This window comes from Notolabrus celidotus, chromosome 10, assembly GCF_009762535.1.
Source record: "Notolabrus celidotus isolate fNotCel1 chromosome 10, fNotCel1.pri, whole genome shotgun sequence".
Lineage (NCBI taxonomy): Eukaryota > Metazoa > Chordata > Actinopteri > Labriformes > Labridae > Notolabrus > Notolabrus celidotus.
Genome location: NC_048281.1, coordinates 34,002,991 through 34,023,227, shown reverse-complemented (window position 1 = coordinate 34,023,227; position 20,237 = coordinate 34,002,991). Strand labels below are relative to the sequence as shown.

At 43.1% G+C, this 20,237-nt stretch overlaps 3 protein-coding genes across 3 annotated transcripts; all 3 read right to left on the bottom strand.

Annotated features, from left to right (window-relative positions):
* Window positions 1–4,213: 4,213 nt before the first annotated feature.
* LOC117820529 (trace amine-associated receptor 13c-like) lies at window positions 4,214–5,647 on the bottom strand. The gene is made up of 2 exons (XM_034694346.1): window positions 5,467–5,647; window positions 4,214–5,381 (listed from the first exon to the last, which is right to left on the bottom strand). Exons 1-2 carry the CDS (start codon window positions 5,637–5,639, stop codon window positions 4,562–4,564), a joined length of 993 nt encoding a protein of 330 aa, XP_034550237.1. The 5' UTR covers window positions 5,640–5,647; the 3' UTR covers window positions 4,214–4,561.
* Window positions 5,648–10,552: 4,905 nt separating this feature from the next.
* Window positions 10,553–11,934, bottom strand: LOC117820493 (trace amine-associated receptor 13c-like). The gene is made up of 2 exons (XM_034694278.1): window positions 11,762–11,934; window positions 10,553–11,590 (listed from the first exon to the last, which is right to left on the bottom strand). Exons 1-2 carry the CDS (start codon window positions 11,932–11,934, stop codon window positions 10,771–10,773), a joined length of 993 nt encoding a protein of 330 aa, XP_034550169.1. The 3' UTR covers window positions 10,553–10,770.
* Window positions 11,935–15,068: 3,134 nt separating this feature from the next.
* Window positions 15,069–16,146, bottom strand: LOC117820521 (trace amine-associated receptor 13c-like). Its single transcript, XM_034694335.1, has 2 exons — window positions 15,974–16,146; window positions 15,069–15,888 (listed from the first exon to the last, which is right to left on the bottom strand). Exons 1-2 carry the CDS (start codon window positions 16,144–16,146, stop codon window positions 15,069–15,071), a joined length of 993 nt encoding a protein of 330 aa, XP_034550226.1.
* Window positions 16,147–20,237: the final 4,091 nt, after the last annotated feature.

Here is a 20,237-nt window from a genome sequence, read left to right as displayed (position 1 = left end):
ACATACAGAGAATTTGATAAATGACAACAACTGATAAACATAGGAAATACACACAAGACGAAGAGAATGGATGAAAAAGACCTAGCTAGAAAAAGATAAGCTAAAGTTAAAAGAAGTAAGCTAATAAATATAATGGTGGATAACTCTGTCCCTCAGTCTGCTGGTTCTGGCCTGGAGAATGCATATTCTCCTTCTTGATGGCAGCAGGCTGAAGAGGCTGTGAGACGGGCTGGGAGGGGTCGCCTGCTATGCACAGGGCTTTTCGGGCGAGGCGGGAAGAGTAAATGTAAAAACTTATAGTTAGAGCTGGCTCAAGCTTGGACCAGGTCTTAGTTATGCTGCTATAGGCTTAGACTGACACACTGGGATCCTGTCTTCCCCTCTGTCTGCCTGTCTCTCACTTTAACTCTCCCTTTCCCATTAAAGTTCCTAACCATAGACCTTTCTGAAGTCCCTGAGCTCCCTTGTCTCGTAGGTTCCTCTGGATTCTTCTCTCCCGGCTAGAGCACACCATCAACATCACTGGAACTGCACTCTCCTGGCTGAAATCCTACCTCACTGACCGTCAACAGTTCATTTACACCAACAACTGCACCTCTAACATTGCTCCTCTGGCTCAAGGCGTCCCCCAGGGTTCGGTGCTTGGTCCCCTCCTGTTCATCATTTACTTGCTCCCCCTTGGTAACATCAACCGTCAGCATGGCCTTCATTTTCACTGCTACGCTGATGACATCCAGCTCTACAGTCATGGCCAAAAGTTTTGAGAATGACACAAATATTACATTTTCACAAAGTCTGCTGCTTCAGGGTTTTTAGGTGTTTTTGTCAGATGTTTCTATGGTATAATGAAATACAATTAGAAGCATTTCATAAGTATCAAAAGCTTTTATTGAGAATTACACAGAATTCATGCAATAAGTCAATATTTGCAGTGTTGACCCTTCTTTTTCAAGACCTCTGCAATTCTCCCTGGCATGCTGTCAATCAACTTCTGGACCAAATCCTGACTGATGGCAGTCCATTCTTGCATAATCAATGCTTGGAGTTTGTCAGAATTTGTGGGTTTTTGATTGTCCACCCGCCTCTTGAGGATTGACCACAAGTTCTCAATGGGATTAAGATCAGGGGAGTTTCCTGGCCAAGGGCCCAAAATCTTAATGTTTTGTTCCCCGAGCCATTTTGTTATGACTTTTGCTTTATGGCAAGGTGCTCCATCATGCTGGAAAAGGCATTCTTCATCACCAAACTGCCCTTGGATGGTTGGGAGAAGTTGCTCTCGGAGGACGTTCTGGTACCATTCTTTATTCATGGCTGTGTTTTTAGGCAAGATTGTGAGAGAGCCCACTCCCTTGACCGAAAAGCAACCCCACACATGAATGGTCTCAGGATGCTTCACTGTTGGCAAGAGACAGGACTGATGGTAGCGCTCACCTCGTCTTCTCCAAACAAGCCTTCCTCCAGATGCCCCAAACAATGGGAAAGGGGATTCATCAGAGAAAATGACTTTACCCCAGTCCTCAGCAGTCCAGTCCCTGTACCTTCTGCAGAATATCAGTCTGTCCCTGATGTTTTTACTGGAGAGAAGTGGCTTCTTTGCTGCCCTCCTTGACACCAGGCCTTCCTCCAAAAGTCTTCGCCTCACTGTGCGTGCAGATGCACTCACACCCGCCTGCTGCCATTCCTGAGCAAGCTCTGCACTGGTGGTGGCCCGATCCTGCAGCTGTAACACCTTCAGGAGATGGTCCTGGCGCTTGCTGGACTTTCTTGGGCGCCCTGGAGCCTGTTTGGCAACAATTGAACCTCTCTCCTTGAAGTTCTTGATAATTCTATAGACGGTTGACTGAGGTGCAATCTTACTCGCTGCTATAAACTTCCCTGTTAGGCCCTTTTTGTGCAATGCAATGATGGCTGCACGTGTTTCCTTGCAGGTAACCATGGCTAACAGATGAGGAACAATGGTGTCATGCACCATCTTCCTTTTAAAGTGTCCAGTCACTCAATCATGACAGATTGATCGCCAGCCTTGTCCTCATCAACACCCACACCTGTGTTAATGTGTGTGACACCTGTGTGTCATTGAAATGATGTTAGCTGGTCCTTTTGTGGCAGGGCTGAAATGCAGTGGAAATGTGTTTTTGGTGATAAAGTTCATTTTCAAGGCAAAGAGGGACTTTGCAATTAATTGCAGTTGAGCTGATCACTCCTCATAACATTCTGGAGTATATGCAAATTACCATTATAAAAACTGAAACAGCAGACTTTGTGAAAATTAATAGTTGTGTCATTCTCAAAACTTTTGGCCATGACTGTATATTTCAACCAAATTCATAACCACTGTAACACACTCCACTATCACAAACTGCCTCTCTGAAATAAAAACATGCTCCAACTACTACTATCCGTCTCCCCACTATCATCTCTCTCTCTCTCTTCATCTCTCTCTATCCCTCTCTCCAACACGGTCTCAGCAGATGTGTGTCTAACATGAGTCTGGTCCTGCTGGAGGTTTCTGCCTGTTAAAGGAAGTTTGTCCTTGCCACTGTAACTTGCTAAATGCTGCAAAGTGCTCTGCTCATGGTGGATTAAGATGAGATCAGACTGAGTCCTGTCTGGAAGATGGGACTGGATCTGATCCGGTCTTGATGTTGGGTCTTTGTTAATAATAGAATGAAAAAATCAAATGTTCTCTTATTCAAAGCTATGTTATGTGCAACCCTCAGCTTGTAAGGTTGCAGTCCTGCATCATCATTCGTCTGCTCTCATTCTTATTTGACCCTTGCATTAAAAACCTTGAGTCTTCCTGCATGTGGAGTCTCTCACTGCATATGTTTTATCTTCCTCATATGAAGCATAAACTTGTAGTGAGAGGATCAATGGACTGATTTAATAAATCATTCAATCAATCAATCAGACTTTATTTATAAAGCACTTTTTATACAATGACATTGTAACACAAAGTGCTGTACATAAAAACAACTTCAAACAGAATACATTTAAAAAAGAAGGGTATATATATATATATAAATATATTATTAAAAATGCCTCCCATCCTAGTCCCAACCCCAGCCCCAACTCCAAACCCACCCCTGAAACCTAAGGTTAAGAACACAGTATATGCAACAATAATAATAACAACAATAAAAACAAAATTAATAAATAAATGAAAATAAAAAAGAAGTTTCTGAACAAACTGAGGAAACTCTCTCATGATATCTTAATGAAAAACACTGGAGGAAAAATAAGATGTTAAAACTCAACACAGGAAGTTAAACTCACCAAAATAAAATAAATGACTAAGATAATAAAAAACTCAAATATTAAACCATTAAAAGAAAATAAGATGCTATGCTTAAAATAAATGAATAAAATAAAATAAAAGTGATGAAAATTTGAACAAATAATAAATGAATTAATTAATAAATGAAATAAGGTGAAATAAAATATTTACATTACTTTAAATAAAACCTTGGGGTTGTATCTATCAGATGAAATTGATGACTAGATTTAGATTTAAGGTTTCCACCTAACAATCACAACAACAAATCTTTCAGAGTCACTGGGGCTGTCTTCATTTCATCATGAACCTGTTGCACAATCCTCCCACAGAGACTTTCTGTACTCACACACTGGAGAGTATTCCTGCAATTGCAGACAAAAACATGCACATGTTGCATCACAAATGTTAAGAAAAGAAATGAACTTCTGCAGACATTTTCAACTATTTGACTTTATTATGAAATGTTTTACTTTCCTAAGGATCATGTACATCTGCAACACTCTCATCCTCTGTCATCATTCCAAAGATTTCAACTGAAGGCGGTGATTTAAATATTTTACGGTCAACTTTCTCAGGATATAAATAGCATAAAGCTCATACAGTAACAAATAAGATGCATATAAGTTTAACTCCCTAACAGAGAGACGTCTTGGTGCTTGGTGTGACTCAATGCAAAACATAATGACACAATTCAAACCTGATCTCTGTTGCACCTATTTTCCTCAGACCATTAACACAGGGACTCTTTTCCTCTCACCTGGAGGAGAACAGGAGTGTTGTGTTTCATATGAGACATGATGGTTCATGAAAGTATGCATGGCTCATCCTTCTTTGGAGAATTAAAGATTTCAGACGGTGCTTTGTTGTGTTTGGTTTGATCGTGTTCTCACATGATAACAACAAACAAGACTCTCCATTCCTGACATGCATGCTGAATTCAAAGTGACATGAAACAGGTGAACCGGTGCTTGCAGGGCTGCCTCATATTTTGAGGCCTTAGTCCTCATCAACCATTCCCCGTTAGTGCATGTCATTCCCTGCCTCTCTTCAGCTTTCTTATCTCATAAAGGATCCCTAGACAGAAAGAGTGAAGTGCTTGTCTCTTCAGTGAAGCTGTGTTTGAGAGAAAAAGGACACATGTACCCCTGGTATGATGAAACCACTCTAAATCCTGAATGTGAGGCTGGTTATTCACATGAAAGTCAGACTGGAAAAGAAAAAAGCATTGCTTTCATTTCATTATATTTCTATGTCTTTCGTACAGCTTAGACCTCCACAGTCCCTCTACAGGATGTTGGTCTCACAGGAGCCCGGCTGCAGGATCCGAAGAGTAACAATGAGTTTAAGAGATTTCCTGAACCAGGGGTAGAACAAGGCGTAAATCAGAGGGTTGATACACGAGTTAATCAGGAACAGATAGTTTACAAAAGACATGGATGAAGCATTCAGCACATTTTCATCAACGAGGCTGACGATGTAATATGGAGAGAAACAAATCACAAACACGACTACAAGAACACCCAGAGTCCTGGCTGCTTTCAGCTCTGACTTCTTTGCTCTCACAGTCATTGAAGACTTGAGTGTTACAGCTGTGACCACCTGAGAGCGCAGGGCACGAGCCTGAGACACAGCCACAACAAACACTCTCATATACAGAACTATGATGGCAGTAATGGGAGCAACAAACGTCACAACAAAGTCAAAAACTCCCGTGATGACGTTAATGAAGATCACACACTCTCCGTAGCATAAACGATACCTGCCCGGTTTAACAAGATCGTCCATGAAGAGGAGGTTGCTGTAAAGGAGAGACAGGAACCAGCACAGACAGACGCAGACTGTAACTCTTCTCTCTGTGATCCTGCTGCTGTAACGCAGAGGGTCACAGATAGCAACATAACGGTCCACTGATATCAGAACCATTCCTCCGATAGAGGCAGAAGTGACGGTGAAAGAAACACCAAATAATAGAGAACACAGGAGGTCACCGAAAACCCAGCAGAATGTCAGTCTGAGGATTTCCAACGGCACCAGCAGGAGGCCCACGAGGAAGTCAGAGACAGCCAGAGAGAGGAGGAGGATGTTGGTGGGAGTGTGGAGCTGCCTGCAGAGGAAGAGAAGACTTCATCGTATGTGATGTTGGTAATAAAACTCAACAGTGAGTGTTAAAATGAGATGATAAACGTTACCTGAAGTGAGAGACTGCGATGATGACGAGCAGGTTGAGAGTCACAGTGAGCACAGAGACGAAGGACAGCAGAGTGTTCAGGATCACAGCTTCAGACCAGTGAGGTGTGGGCTTCCTGCAGGAGGAGTTGAGGAGCTGTGGAAAGCAGAGCTCTGCCCCGACCTCGGCCTCCATCCTCTGCAGAGAGCTGCATCTTCAGCAGCTTTTAGACCTGAGCTCTCTGAGTGCTGCTGATTTATCTGTGTCTGTCCTCACCTCAAGGGGGTAGAGGTCTACGTGATGTAATCACGCTCAGGCCTGGTTTGACCTTGATGTGATCATGTGAGTGCAGGCCATGATCTCTTTTGGTTTATTCAGCCAGTTAAGGGATCTTTCATGTTATTCAAAGTTGCAGTTGCACACCATCAAACTGCAGAACAGCCTCTCAAAGTTTCATGCACTTCAACTTACTTCATTTTATTGCAACTTTGAATTCTATCCCCCAAAGAATCAAGATTTTATTTCATCTCATTCTCATACAGACGGGGGGTGCAATGCCACTCACACCTATGGTCTCTCAAAGCACTATGGGGGTTAGAGCCTTTAGTCATCAGGCCCCTCTCCTGTGGAATCACCTACCAGTCAGGGTCCAGGAGGCAGACCCCCTTTCTACTTTTAAGAGTAGGCTCCAAACATTTCCCTTTTGATAAAGTCAAAGTCTTCTTTATTGTTAAAAACTGCAGTATGCACCAGACATACAGAGAATTTGATAAATGACAACAACTGATAAACATAGGAAATACACACAAGACGAAGAGAATGGATGAAAAAGACCTAGCTAGAAAAAGATAAGCTAAAGTTAAAAGAAGTAAGCTAATAAATATAATGGTGGATAACTCTGTCCCTCAGTCTGCTGGTTCTGGCCTGGAGAATGCATATTCTCCTTCCTGATGGCAGCAGGCAGAAGAGGCTGTGAGACGGGTGGGAGGGGTCGCCTGCTATGCACAGGGCTTTTTGGGCGAGACGGGAAGAGTAAATGTAAAAACTTATAGTTAGAGCTGGCTCAGGCTTGGACCAGGTCTTAGTTATGCTGCTATAGGCTTAGACTGACACACTGGGATCCTGTCTTCCCCTCTGTCTGCCTGTCTCTCACTTTAACTCTCCCTGTCCCATTAAAGTTCCTAACCATAGACCTTTCTGGAGTCCCTGAGCTCCCTTGTCTCGTAGGTTCCTCTGGATTCTTCTCTCCCGGCTAGAGCACACCATCAACATCACTGGAACTGCACTCTCCTGGCTGAAATCCTACCTCACTGACCGTCAACAGTTCATTTACACCAACAACTGCACCTCTACATTGCTCCTCTGGCTCAAGGCGTCCCCCAGGGTTCGGTGCTTGGTCCCCTCCTGTTCATCATTTACTTGCTCCCCCTTGGTAACATCAACCGTCAGCATGGCCTTCATTTTCACTGCTACGCTGATGACATCCAGCTCTACAGTCATGGCCAAAAGTTTTGAGAATGACACAAATATTACATTTTCACAAAGTCTGCTGCTTCAGGGTTTTTAGGTGTTTTTGTCAGATGTTTCTATGGTATAATGAAATACAATTAGAAGCATTTCATAAGTATCAAAAGCTTTTATTGAGAATTACACAGAATTCATGCAATAAGTCAATATTTGCAGTGTTGACCCTTCTTTTTCAAGACCTCTGCAATTCTCCCTGGCATGCTGTCAATCAACTTCTGGACCAAATCCTGACTGATGGCAGTCCATTCTTGCATAATCAATGCTTGGAGTTTGTCAGAATTTGTGGGTTTTTGATTGTCCACCCGCCTCTTGAGGATTGACCACAAGTTCTCAATGGGATTAAGATCTGGGGAGTTTCCTGGCCAAGGGCCCAAAATCTTAATGTTTTGTTCCCCGAGCCATTTTGTTATGACTTTTGCTTTATGGCAAGGTGCTCCATCATGCTGGAAAAGGCATTCTTCATCACCAAACTGCCCTTGGATGGTTGGGAGAAGTTGCTCTGGGAGGACGTTCTGGTACCATTCTTTATTCATGGCTGTGTTTTTAGGCAAGATTGTGAGAGAGCCCACTCCCTTGACCGAAAAGCAACCCCACACATGAATGGTCTCAGGATGCTTCACTGTTGGCAAGAGACAGGACTGATGGTAGCGCTCACCTCGTCTTCTCCAAACAAGCCTTCCTCCAGATGCCCCAAACAATCGGAAAGGGGATTCATCAGAGAAAATGACTTTACCCCAGTCCTCAGCAGTCCAGTCCCTGTACCTTCTGCAGAATATCAGTCTGTCCCTGATGTTTTTACTGGAGAGAAGTGGCTTCTTTGCTGCCCTCCTTGACACCAGGCCTTCCTCCAAAAGTCTTCGCCTCACTGTGCGTGCAGATGCACTCACACCTGCCTGCTGCCATTCCTGAGCAAGCTCTGCACTGGTGGTGGCCCGATCCCGCAGCTGTAACACCTTCAGGAGACGGTCCTGGTGCTTGCTAGACTTTCTTGGGCGCCCTGGAGCCTGTTTGGCAACAATTGAACCTCTCTCCTTGAAGTTCTTGATAATTGGATAGACGGTTGACTGAGGTGCAATCTTACTCGCTGCTATAAACTTCCCTGTTAGGCCCTTTTTGTGCAATGCAATGATGGCTGCACGTGTTTCCTTGCAGGTAACCATGGCTAACAGATGAGGAACAATGGTGTCATGCACCATCTTCCTTTTAAAGTGTCCAGTCACTCAATCATGACAGATTGATCGCCAGCCTTGTCCTCATCAACACCCACACCTGTGTTAATGTGTGTGACACCTGTGTGTCATTGAAATGATGTTAGCTGGTCCTTTTGTGGCAGGGCTGAAATGCAGTGGAAATGTGTTTTTGGTGATAAAGTTCATTTTCAAGGCAAAGAGGGACTTTGCAATTAATTGCAGTTGAGCTTATCACTCCTCATAACATTCTGGAGTATATGCAAATTACCATTATAAAAACTGAAACAGCAGACTTTGTGAAAATTAATAGTTGTGTCATTCTCAAAACTTTTGGCCATGACTGTATATTTCAACCAAATTCATAACCACTGTAACACACTCCACTATCACAAACTGCCTCTCTGAAATAAAAACATGCTCCAACTACTACTATCCGTCTCCCCACTATCATCTCTCTCTCTCTCTTCATCTCCCTCTATCCCTCTCTCCAACACGGTCTCAGCAGATGTGTGTCTAACATGAGTCTGGTCCTGCTGGAGGTTTCTGCCTGTTAAAGGAAGTTTGTCCTTGCCACTGTAACTTGCTAAATGCTGCAAAGTGCTCTGCTCATGGTGGATTAAGATGAGATCAGACTGAGTCCTGTCTGGAAGATGGGACTGGATCTGATCCGGTCTTGATGTTGGGTCTTTGTTAATAATAGAATGAAAAAATCAAATGTTCTCTTATTCAAAGCTATGTTATGTGCAACCCTCAGCTTGTAAGGTTGCAGTCCCGCATCATCATTCGTCTGCTCTCATTCTTATTTGACCCTTGCATTAAAAACCTTGAGTCTTCCTGCATGTGGAGTCTCTCACTGCATATGTTTTATCTTCCTCATATGAAGCATAAACTTGTAGTGAGAGGATCAATGGACTGATTTAATAAATCATTCAATCAATCAATCAGACTTTATTTATAAAGCACTTTTTATACAATGACATTGTAACACAAAGTGCTGTACATAAAAACAACTTCAAACAGAATACATTTAAAAAAGAAGGGTATATATATATATAAATATATTATTAAAAATGCCCCCCATCCTAGTCCCAACCCCAGCCCCAACTCCAAACCCACCCCTGAAACCTAAGGTTAAGAACACAGTATATGCAACAATAATAATAACAACAATAAAAACAAAATTAATAAATAAATGAAAAATAAAAAAGAAGTTTCTGAACAAACTGAGGAAACTCTCTCAAGATATCTTAATGAAAAACACTGGAGGAAAAATAAGATGTTAAAACTCAACACAGGAAGTTAAACTCACCAAAATAAAATAAATGACTAAGATAATAAAAAACTCAAATATTAAACCATTAAAAGAAAATAAGATGCTATGCTTAAAATAAATGAATGAAATAAAATAAAATAAATAAAAAGTGATTCAAATTTGAACTAGATAACAAATAAATAAACAAATAAATAAATGAAGTAAGGCGAAATAAAATATTTACATTACTTTAAATAAAACCTTGGGATTGTATCTATCAGATGAAATTGATGACTAGATTTAGATTTAAGGTTTCCACCTAACAATCACAACAACAAATCTTTCAGAGTCACTGGGGCTGTCTTCATTTCATCATGAACCTGTTGCACAATCCTCCCACAGAGACTTTCTGTACTCACACACTGGAGAGTATTCCTGCAACTGCAGACAAAAACATGCACATGTTGTAGCACAAATGTTAAGAAAAGAAATGAACTTCTGCAGACATTTTCAACTATTTGACTTTATTATGAAATGTTTTACTTTCCTAAGGATCATGTACATCTGCAACACTCTCATCCTCTGTCATTATTCCAAAGATTTCAACTGAAGGCTGTGATTTAAATATTTTACGGTCAACTTTCTCAGGATATAAATAGCATAAAGCTCATACAGTAACATATAAGATGCATATAATTTTAACTCCCTAACAGAGAGACGTCTTGGTGCTTGGTGTGACTCAATGCAAAACATAATGACACAATTCAAACCTGATCTCTGTTGCACCTCTTTTCCTCAGACCATTAACACAGGGACTCTTTTCCTCTCACCTGGAGGAGAACAGGAGTGTTGTGTTTCATATGAGACATGATGGTTCATGAAAGTATGCATGGCTCATCCTTCTTTGGAGAATTAAAGATTTCAGACGGTGCTTTGTTGTGTTTGGTTTGATCGTGTTCTCACATGATAACAACAAACAAGACTCCCCATTCCTGACATGCATGCTGAATTCAAAGTGACATGAAACAGGTGAACCGGTGCTTGCAGGGCTGCCTCATATTTTGAGGCCTTAGTCCTCATCAACCATTCCCCGTTAGTGCATGTCATTCCCTGCCTCTCTTCAGCTTTCTTATCTCATAAAGGATCCCTAGACAGAAAGACTGAAGTGCTTGTCTCTTCAGTGAAGCTGTGTTTGAGAGAAAAAGGACACATGTACCCCTGGTATGATGAAACCACTCTAAATCCTGAATGTGAGGCTGGTTATTCACATGAAAGTCAGACTGGAAAAGAAAAAAGCATTGCTTTCATTTCATTATATTTCTACGTCCTTCGTACAGCTTAGACCTCCACAGTCCCTCTACAGGATGTTGGTCTCACAGGAGCCCGGCTGCAGGATCCGAAGAGTAACAATGAGTTTAAGAGATTTCCTGAACCAGGGGTAGAACAAGGCGTAAATCAGAGGGTTGATGCACGAGTTAATCAGGAACAGAAAGATCACAAAAGACACAGATGAAGCATTCAGCACATTTTCATCAACGAGGCTGACGATGTAATACGGAGAGAAACAAATCACAAACACGACTACAAGAACACCCAGAGTCCTGGCTGCTTTCAGCTCTGACTTCTTTGCTCTCACAGTCATTGAAGACTCGAGTGTTACAGCTGTGACCACCTGAGAGCGCAGGGCACGAGCCTGAGACACAGCCACAACAAACACTCTCATATACAGAACTATGATGGCAGTAATGGGAGCAAAAAACGTCACAACAAGGTCAAAAACTCCTGCGATGAAGTTAATGAAGATCACACACTCTCCGTAGCATAAACGATACCTGCCCGGTTCAACAAGATCATCCATTAAGAGGAGGTTGCTGTAAAGGAGAGACAGGAACCAGCACAGACAGACGCAGCCTGTAACTCTTCTCTCTGTGATCCTGCTGCTGTAACACAGAGGGTCACAGATAGCAACATAACGGTCCACTGATATCAGAACCATTCCTCCGATAGAGGCAGAAGTGACGGTGTAAGTAACATCATTGAACAGAGAACACATGAGGTCTCCATAAAACCAACAGGATGTCTGTCTGAGGATTTCCAACGGCATCAGCAGGAGGCCCACGAGGAAGTCAGAGACAGCCAGAGAGAGGAGGAGGATGTTGGTGGGAGTGTGGAGCTGCCTGCAGAGGAAGAGGCAATCATTAAAACAACAGAGTCCACATTTCAAAGTGAGCATTATTACAACAAGTATGCAAAGATGGAGCATTATTCAGTTTGAGCTGCAAAGATTCATCTCAAAGTTCACATCTGCATTCATCGACCTTTAAACCACTTTAAAGAGAAGTCTGTGCCTGAAGTGAGAGACTGCGATGATGACGAGCAGGTTGAGAGTCACAGTGAGCACAGAGACGAAGGACAGCAGAGTGTTCAGGATCACAGCTTCAGACCAGTGAGGTGTGGGCTTCCTGCAGGAGGAGTTGAGGAGCTGTGGAAAGCAGAGCTCTACCCCGACCTCGGCCTCCATCCTCTGCAGAGAGCTGCATCTCCAGCAGCTTTTAGACCTGAGCTCTCTGAGTGCTGCTGATTTATCTGTGTCTGTCCTCACCTCAAGGGGGTAGAGGTCTACGTGATGCAATCACGCTCAGGCCTGGTTTGACCTTGATGTGATCATGTGAGTGCAGGCCATGATCTCTTTTGGTTTATTCAGCCAGTTAAGGGATCTTTCATGTTATTCAAAGTTGCAGTTGCACACCATCAAACTGCAGAACAGCCTCTCAAAGTTCCATGCACTTCAACTTACTTCATTTTATTGCAACTTTTAATTTGAACCCCCAAAGATTCTCAAAAACACAGGTAGTACAATGCAGCAAGTGTTCCTCAAGACCATCCAATGAAGCACCATGTAGAAAATGTAGACATGTTGCATCATTGTGCAGCATTCCCAACATCATGACAGACTTGTTACTTCACGTCTTGAACAATGACTGATTAAAAAGAGTTTCTGGAGTCCCTGAGCTCCCTTGTCTCGTAGGTTCCTCTGGATCTCTGCTGCTGTGGACGTCCCAGACTCCAGCTGCTCCAACTACTACTATCCGTCTCCCCACTATCATCTCTCTCTCTCAGACGTTCTCCCTTCAGTGTTTCATGTTTACAGGAAACACACTTTATATTTCACATTACAGAGAGCTCGCGTCCTTCAGTGATCTCCCTCCCTGATATTATCTGACACAAGTTTGATCTGTGGATATAAGTTTTAATGTGATAGTTTCATCACGGGCAGCTTGGCCTGAGCTTTGACTGAGGTTATGTAGGATAATAACTGAGAGCCGGTCATGGCTTTACTCCACACTTTCTCATATACACAGGAAACACTAGCAGGTGATGAAGATGTGAAGAGAGAATCATTGAAAACATGACTGTCACTTTGCTCGGTGGCTTTTTTACGTCTTCTGATGTTACTTTGGTTTTTACCTCCAGACGAACACGTTAGGACACGGTCTTGTTGTGTTTCCTCTACACTTTGGAGAAATGTGACGGTGAGACAAAGCTGATTAAATATTTGATGAACTTTAAGAAGCGCTTTTATCTTTTAATGACAGCTTATGTGCTCTGGGGGGGGGGGGCATCAAGACGGGCGAGGCCAGCAAGCTCAACAAGCTGGTAAAGAAGGCCCGCTCTGTGGTTGGCCTAGAACTGGACAGTCTGGAGTCAGTGGCTGAGAGGAGGATGATGGACAAACTGCAAGCCATCCTGGACAACCCCTCTCACCCTCTCCATGATGAGCTGTGGCTGATGGGGAGCTCGTTCAGTCAGCGCATCATCCCACCACGGTGCAAGACTGAACGCTTCAGGCGCTCCTTTGAGCCCACCGCCATCAGACTGTTAAACAGTAAAGAAGGCCACAGACTGCATCACGCTGACCCCTGACCCCCCCATGAACAGATCCATACCATCCCTGTATTGTCTGTCACACTCATAGACTGTATAAAATATGGACGCAGTATCCGTGACGTCACCCATCTGTTCCTGAGAGCTGTTTTGAAGGTGACATATTACGCTCTGTTCATCAACATATATTGGTCTAAGAGGTCCCCAAGGTCTTTAAAGTTTGTGCTCAAAAAAACAGGAGACCAAGCTCTTTAGTCTTGGCCATGGTTGAGTTTGGAGTCTGAGTGTTTGAGGCTGTGGACAGGTGTCTTTTATACAGATAACCAGTTCAAACAGGAGCCATTAATACAGGTAACGAGTGGAGGACAGAAGAGCTTCTTAAAGAAGAAGTTACAGGTCTGTGAGAGACAGAAATCTTGCTTGTTTGTGGGTGACCAAATACTTATTTTCCACCATAATTTTTAAATAAATTCTTTAAAAATCCTACAATGTGATTTCCTGGATTTATTTTTCTCATTTTGTCTCTCATAGTTGAAGTGTACCTCTGATGAAAATGACAGACCTCTCTCATCTTTCTAAGTTGGAGAACTTGACACATCAGTGGCTGACTAAATACTTGTTTGCCCCACTGTAAGCTATAGTCTCATTTTGCTTTCAAACAGATCTCATTGTTGTCTTGGAGACATAAATGAAACACTTTTGAGATCTCCTCTCTAAATTTATTTTCCTATTGGATTCCTTGTTGATCTGAGTTCATACAAATCAAATGTTCTCTTATTCAAAGTGATGTTATGGACAAACCTCAGCTTGTAAGGTGGCACTACTGCCTTTGCATTTCTTCTCAATGCACAAGTTTTTATCTTCTTCATTCATAAATCAGACACATGTTATGAGAGGATCAATGGACTGATTCAGGACATTGAATTAAATCATGGCGTTGTATCTTTTATAATAAACCAGATGGAAGTGATGACTAGATTTAGATTTAAGGTTTCCAACTAACAATCACAACAACAAATCTTTCAGAGTCACTGGGGCTGTCTTCATTTCATCATGAACCTGTTGCACAATCCTCCCACAGAGACTTTCTGTACTCACACACTGGAGAGTATTCCTGCAACTGCAGACAAAAACATGCACATGTTGCATCACAAATGTTAAGAAAAGAAATGAACTTCTGCAAACATTTTCAACTATTTGACTTTATTATGAAATGTTTTACTTTCCTAAGGATCATGTACATCTGCAACACTCTCATCCTCTGTCATTATTCCAAAGATTTCAACTGAAGGCTGTGATTTAAATATTTTACGGTCAACTTTCTCGGGATATAAATAGCATAAAGCTCATACAGTAACAAATAAGATGCATATAAGTTTAACTCCCTAACAGAGAGACGTCTTGGTGCTTGGTGTGACTCAATGCAAAACATAATGACACAATTCAAACCTGATCTCTGTTGCACCTCTTTTCCTCAGACCATTAACACAGGGACTCTTTTCCTCTCACCTGGAGGAGAACAGGAGTGTTGTGTTTCATATGAGACATGATGGTTCATGAAAGTATGCATGGCTCATCCTTCTTTGGAGAATTAATAATAATAATAATAATAATAATAATAATAATAATAATAATAATAATAATAATAATAATAATAATAATAATAATAATAATAAGTCACATGAAAGTCAGACTGGAAAAGAAAAAAGCATTGCTTTCATTTCATTATATTTCTACGTCCTTCGTACAGTTTAGACCTCCACAGTCCCTCTACAGGATGTTGGTCTCACAGGAGCCCGGCTGCAGGATCCGAAGAGTAACAATGAGTTTAAGAGATTTCCTGAACCAGGGGTAGAACAAGGCATAAATCAGAGGGTTGATGCACGAGTTAATCAGGAACAGATAGATCACAAAAGACACAAATGAAGCATTCAGCAGATTTTTATCAACGAGGCTGACGATGTAATACGGACAGAAACAAATCACAAACACGACTACAAGAACACCCAGAGTCCTGGCTGCTTTCAGCTCTGACTTCTTTGCTCTCACAGTCATTGAAGACTTGAGTGTTACAGCTGTGACCACCTGAGAGCGCAGGGCACGAGCCTGAGACACAGCCACAACAAACACTCTCATATACAGAACTATGATGGCAGTAATGGGAGCAACAAACGTCACAACAAGGTCAAAAACTCCTGCGATGAAGGTAATGACGATCACACACTCTCCGTAGCATAAACGATACCTGCCCGGTTCAACAAGATCATCCATTAAGAGGAGGTTGCTGTAAAGGAAAGACAGGAACCAGCACAGACAGACGCAGACTGTAACTCTTCTCTCTGTGATCCTGCTGCTGTAACGCAGAGGGTCACAGATAGCAACATAACGGTCCACTGATATCAGAACCATTCCTCCGATAGAGGCAGAAGTGACGGTGAAAGAAACACCATATAATAGAGAACACAGGAGGTCACCGAAAACCCAGCAGGATGTCAGTCTGAGGATTTCCAACGGCACCAGCAGGAGGCCCACGAGGAAGTCAGAGACAGCCAGAGAGAGGAGGAGGATGTTGGTGGGAGTGTGGAGCTGCCTGCAGAGGAAGAGAAGACTTCATCGTATGTGATGTTGTTAATAAAACTCAACAGTGAGTGTTAAAATGAGATGATAAACGTTACCTGAAGTGAGAGACTGCGATGATGACGAGCAGGTTGAGAGTCACAGTGAGCACAGAGACGAAGGACAGCAGAGTGTTCAGGATCACAGCTTTAGACCAGTGAGGTGTGGGCTTCCTGCAGGAGGAGTTGAGGAGCTGTGGAAAGCAGAGCTCTGCCCCGACCTCGGCCTCCATCCTCTGCAGAGAGCTGCATCTTCAGCAGCTTTTAGACCTGAGCTCTCTGAGTGCTGCTGATTTATCTGTGTCTGTCCTCACCTCAAGGGGGTAGAGGTCTACATGATGTAATCACGCGCAGGCCTGGTTTGACCTTGATGTGATCATGTGAGTGCAGGCCATGATCTCTTTTGGTTTATTCAGCCAGTTAAGGGATCTTTCATGTTATTCAAAGTTGCAGTTGCACACCATCAAACTGCAGAACAGCCTCTCAAAGTTTCATGCACTTCAACTTACTTCATTTTATTGCAACTTTGAATTCTATCCCCCAAAGAATCAAGATTTTATTTCATCTCATTCTCATACATACGGGGGGTGCAATGCCACTCACACCTATGGTCTCTCAAAGCACTATGGGGGTTAGAGCCTTCAGTCATCAGGCCCCTCTCCTTTGGAATCACCTACCAGTCAGGGTCCAGGAGGCAGACGCCCTTTCTACTTTTAAGAGTAGGCTCCAAACATTTCCCTTTTGATAAAGTCAAAGTCTTCTTTATTGTTAAAAACTGCAGTATGCACCAGACATACAGAGAATTTGATAAATGACAACAACTGATAAACATAGGAAATACACACAAGACGAAGAGAATGGATGAAAAAGACCTAGCTAGAAAAAGATAAGCTAAAGTTAAAAGAAGTAAGCTAATAAATATAATGGTGGATAACTCTGTCCCTCAGTCTGCTGGTTCTGGCCTGGAGAATGCATATTCTCCTTCCTGATGGCAGCAGGCAGAAGAGGCTGTGAGACGGGTGGGAGGGGTCGCCTGCTATGCACAGGGCTTTTCGGGCGAGGCGGGAAGAGTAAATGTAAAAACTTATAGTTAGAGCTGGCTCAAGCTTGGACCAGCTCTTAGTTATGCTGCTATAGGCTTAAACTGACACACTGGGATCCTGTCTTCCCCTCTCTCTCCTCTCTCTGCCTGTCTCTCACTTTAACTCTTCCTGTCCCATTAAAGTTCCTAACCATAGATCTTTCTGGAGTCCCTGAGCTCCCTTGTCTCGTAGGTTCCTCTGGATCTCTGCTGCTGTGGATGTGGTCCAGACTCCAGCTGCTACAACTACTACTATCCATCTCCCCACTATCATCTCTCTCTCTCTTCATCTGCCTCTATCCCTCTCTCCAACACAGTCTCAGCAGATGAGTGTCTAACATGAGTCTGGTCCTGCTGGAGGTTTCTGCCTGTTAAAGGAAGTTTGTCCTTGCCACTCACACCTCAGGTTGCAGTGATTTCAACATTTTAAAGTCAACTTTCTTGGGATAGAAATAATCTAAAGCTCATACAGTAAAAAAAAAAAGATGCATATAAGTTTACCTGCCTCACAGAGAGACGTCTTGGTGCTTGGTGTGACTCGAACCATAATGACACAATTCAAACATGGTGACTCTTTTCCTCTCACCTGGAGGAGAACAGGAGTTTTGTATTTCATATGAGACATGATGGTTCATGAAAGTATGCATGGCTCATCCTTCTTTGGAGAATTAAAGATTTCAGACGGTGCTTTGTTGTGTTTGGTTTGACCGTGTTCTCACATGATAACAACAAACAAGACTCTCCATTCCTGACATGCATGCTGAATTCAAAGTGACATGAAACAGGTGAACCAGTGCTTGCAGGGCTGCCTCATATTTTGAGGCCTTAGTTCCATCAACCATTCCCCGTTAGTGCATGTCATTCCCTGCCTCTCTTCAGCTTTCTTATCTCATAAAGGATCCCTAGACAGAAAGAGTGAAGTGCTTGTCTCTTCAGTGAAGCTGTGTTTGAGAGAAAAAGGACACATGTACCCCTGGTATGATGAAACCACTTTAAATCCTGAGTGTGAGGCTGGTTATTCACATGAAAGGCAGACTGGAAAAGAAAAAAGCATTGCTTTCATTTCATTATATTTCTACGTCCTTCGTACAGCTTAGACCTCCACAGTCCCTCTACAGGATGTTGGTCTCACAGGAGCCCGGCTGCAGGATCCGAAGAGTAACAATGAGTTTAAGAGATTTCCTGAACCAGGGGTAGAACAAGGCATAAATCAGAGGGTTGATGCACGAGTTAAATAGAACAGAAGATCAAAAAAGACAAGTATGAAGCATTCAGCACATTTTCATCAACGAGGCTGATGATGTAATACGGACAGAAACAAATCACAAACACGACTACAAGAACACCCAGAGTCCTGGCTGCTTTCAGCTCTGACTTCTTTGCTCTCACAGTCATTGAAGACTTGAGTGTTACAGCTGTGACCACCTGAGAGCGCAGGGCACGAGCCTGAGACACAGCCACAACAAACACTCTCATATACAGAACTATGATGGCAGTAATGGGAGCAACAAACGTCACAACAAGGTCAAAAACTCCAGCGATGAAGGTAACGACGATCACACACTCTCCGTAGCAGAAACGATACCTGCCTGGTTCAACAAGGATCATCCATTAAGAGGAGGTTGCTGTAAAGGAAAGACAGGAACCAGCACAGACAGACACAGACTGTAACTCTTCTCTCTGTGATCCTGCTGCTGTAACGCAGAGGGTCACAGATAGCAACATAACGGTCCACTGATATCAGAACCATTCCTCCGATAGAGACATTAGTAACAGCAACAGAAAATCAATGAAAAGAGAACACATGAGGTCTCCGAAAACCCAGCAGGATGTTTGTCTAAGATTTCCAACGGCACCAGCAGGAGGCCCACGAGGAAGTCAGAGACAGCCAGAGAGAGGAGGAGGATGTTAGTGGGAGTGTGGAGCTGCCTGCAGAGGAAGAGAAGACTTCATCGTATGTGATGTTGTTAATAAAACTCAACAGTGAGTGTTAAAATGAGATGATAAACGTTACCTGAAGTGAGAGACTGCGATGATGACGAGCAGGTTGAGAGTCACAGTGAGCACAGAGACGAAGGACAGCAGAGTGTTCAGGATCACAGCTTCAGACCAGTGAGGTGTGGGCTTCCTGCAGGAGGAGTTGAGGAGCTGTGGAAAGCAGAGCTCTGCCCCGACCTCGGCCTCCATCCTCTGCAGAGAGCTGCATCTCCAGCAGCTTTTAGACCTGAGCTCTCTGAGTGCTGCTGATTTATCTGTGTCTGTCCTCACCTCAAGGGGGTAGAGGTCTACGTGATGTAATCACGCTCAGGCCTGGTTTGACCTTGATGTGATCATGTGAGTGCAGGCCATGATCTCTTTTGGTTTATTCAGCCAGTTAAGGGATCTTTCATGTTATTCAAAGTTGCAGTTGCACACCATCAAACTGCAGAACAGCCTCTCAAAGTTTCATGCACTTCAACTTACTTCATTTTATTGCAACTTTGAATTCTATCCCCCAAAGAATCAAGATTTTATTTCATCTCATTCTCATACATACGGGGGGTGCAATGCCACTCACACCTATGGTCTCTCAAAGCACTATGGGGGTTAGAGCCTTCAGTCATCAGGCCCCTCTCCTTTGGAATCACCTACCAGTCAGGGTCCAGGAGGCAGACCCCCTTTCTACTTTTAAGAGTAGGCTCCAAACATTTCCCTTTTGATAAAGTCAAAGTCTTCTTTATTGTTAAAAACTGCAGTATGCACCAGACATACAGAGAATTTGATAAATGACAACAACTGATAAACATAGGAAATACACACAAGACGAAGAGAATGGATGAAAAAGACCTAGCTAGAAAAAGATAAGCTAAAGTTAAAAGAAGTAAGCTAATAAATATAATGGTGGATAACTCTGTCCCTCAGTCTGCTGGTTCTGGCCTGGAGAATGCATATTCTCCTTCTGATGGCAGCAGGCATGAAGAGGCTGTGAGACGGGCTGGGAGGGGTCGCCTGCTATGCACAGGGCTTTTCGGGCGAGGCGGGAAGAGTAAATGTAAAAACTTATAGTTAGAGCTGGCTCAGGCTTGGACCAGGTCTTAGTTATGCTGCTATAGGCTTAGACTGACACACTGGGATCCTGTCTTCCCCTCTGTCTGCCTGTCTCTCACTTTAACTCTCCCTGTCCCATTAAAGTTCCTAACCATAGACCTTTCTGGAGTCCCTGAGCTCCCTTGTCTCGTAGGTTCCTCTGGATTCTTCTCTCCC

What these genes read in the sequence shown, in the direction of transcription:
- LOC117820529 (XM_034694346.1), bottom strand. Translation starts at nt 5,639, where the DNA reads ATGGAGGCCGAGGTCGGGGCAGAGCTCTGCTTTCCACAGCTCCTCAAC. An exon ending in ATCGCAGTCTCTCACTTCAG is followed by an intron (nt 5,382 to 5,466) that starts GTAACGTTTATC and finishes CTTCCTCTGCAG; the next exon opens with GCAGCTCCACACTCCCACCA.
- LOC117820493 (XM_034694278.1), bottom strand. Translation starts at nt 11,934, where the DNA reads ATGGAGGCCGAGGTCGGGGTAGAGCTCTGCTTTCCACAGCTCCTCAAC. An exon ending in ATCGCAGTCTCTCACTTCAG is followed by an intron (nt 11,591 to 11,761) that starts GCACAGACTTCT and finishes CTTCCTCTGCAG; the next exon opens with GCAGCTCCACACTCCCACCA.
- LOC117820521 (XM_034694335.1), bottom strand. Translation starts at nt 16,146, where the DNA reads ATGGAGGCCGAGGTCGGGGCAGAGCTCTGCTTTCCACAGCTCCTCAAC. An exon ending in ATCGCAGTCTCTCACTTCAG is followed by an intron (nt 15,889 to 15,973) that starts GTAACGTTTATC and finishes CTTCCTCTGCAG; the next exon opens with GCAGCTCCACACTCCCACCA.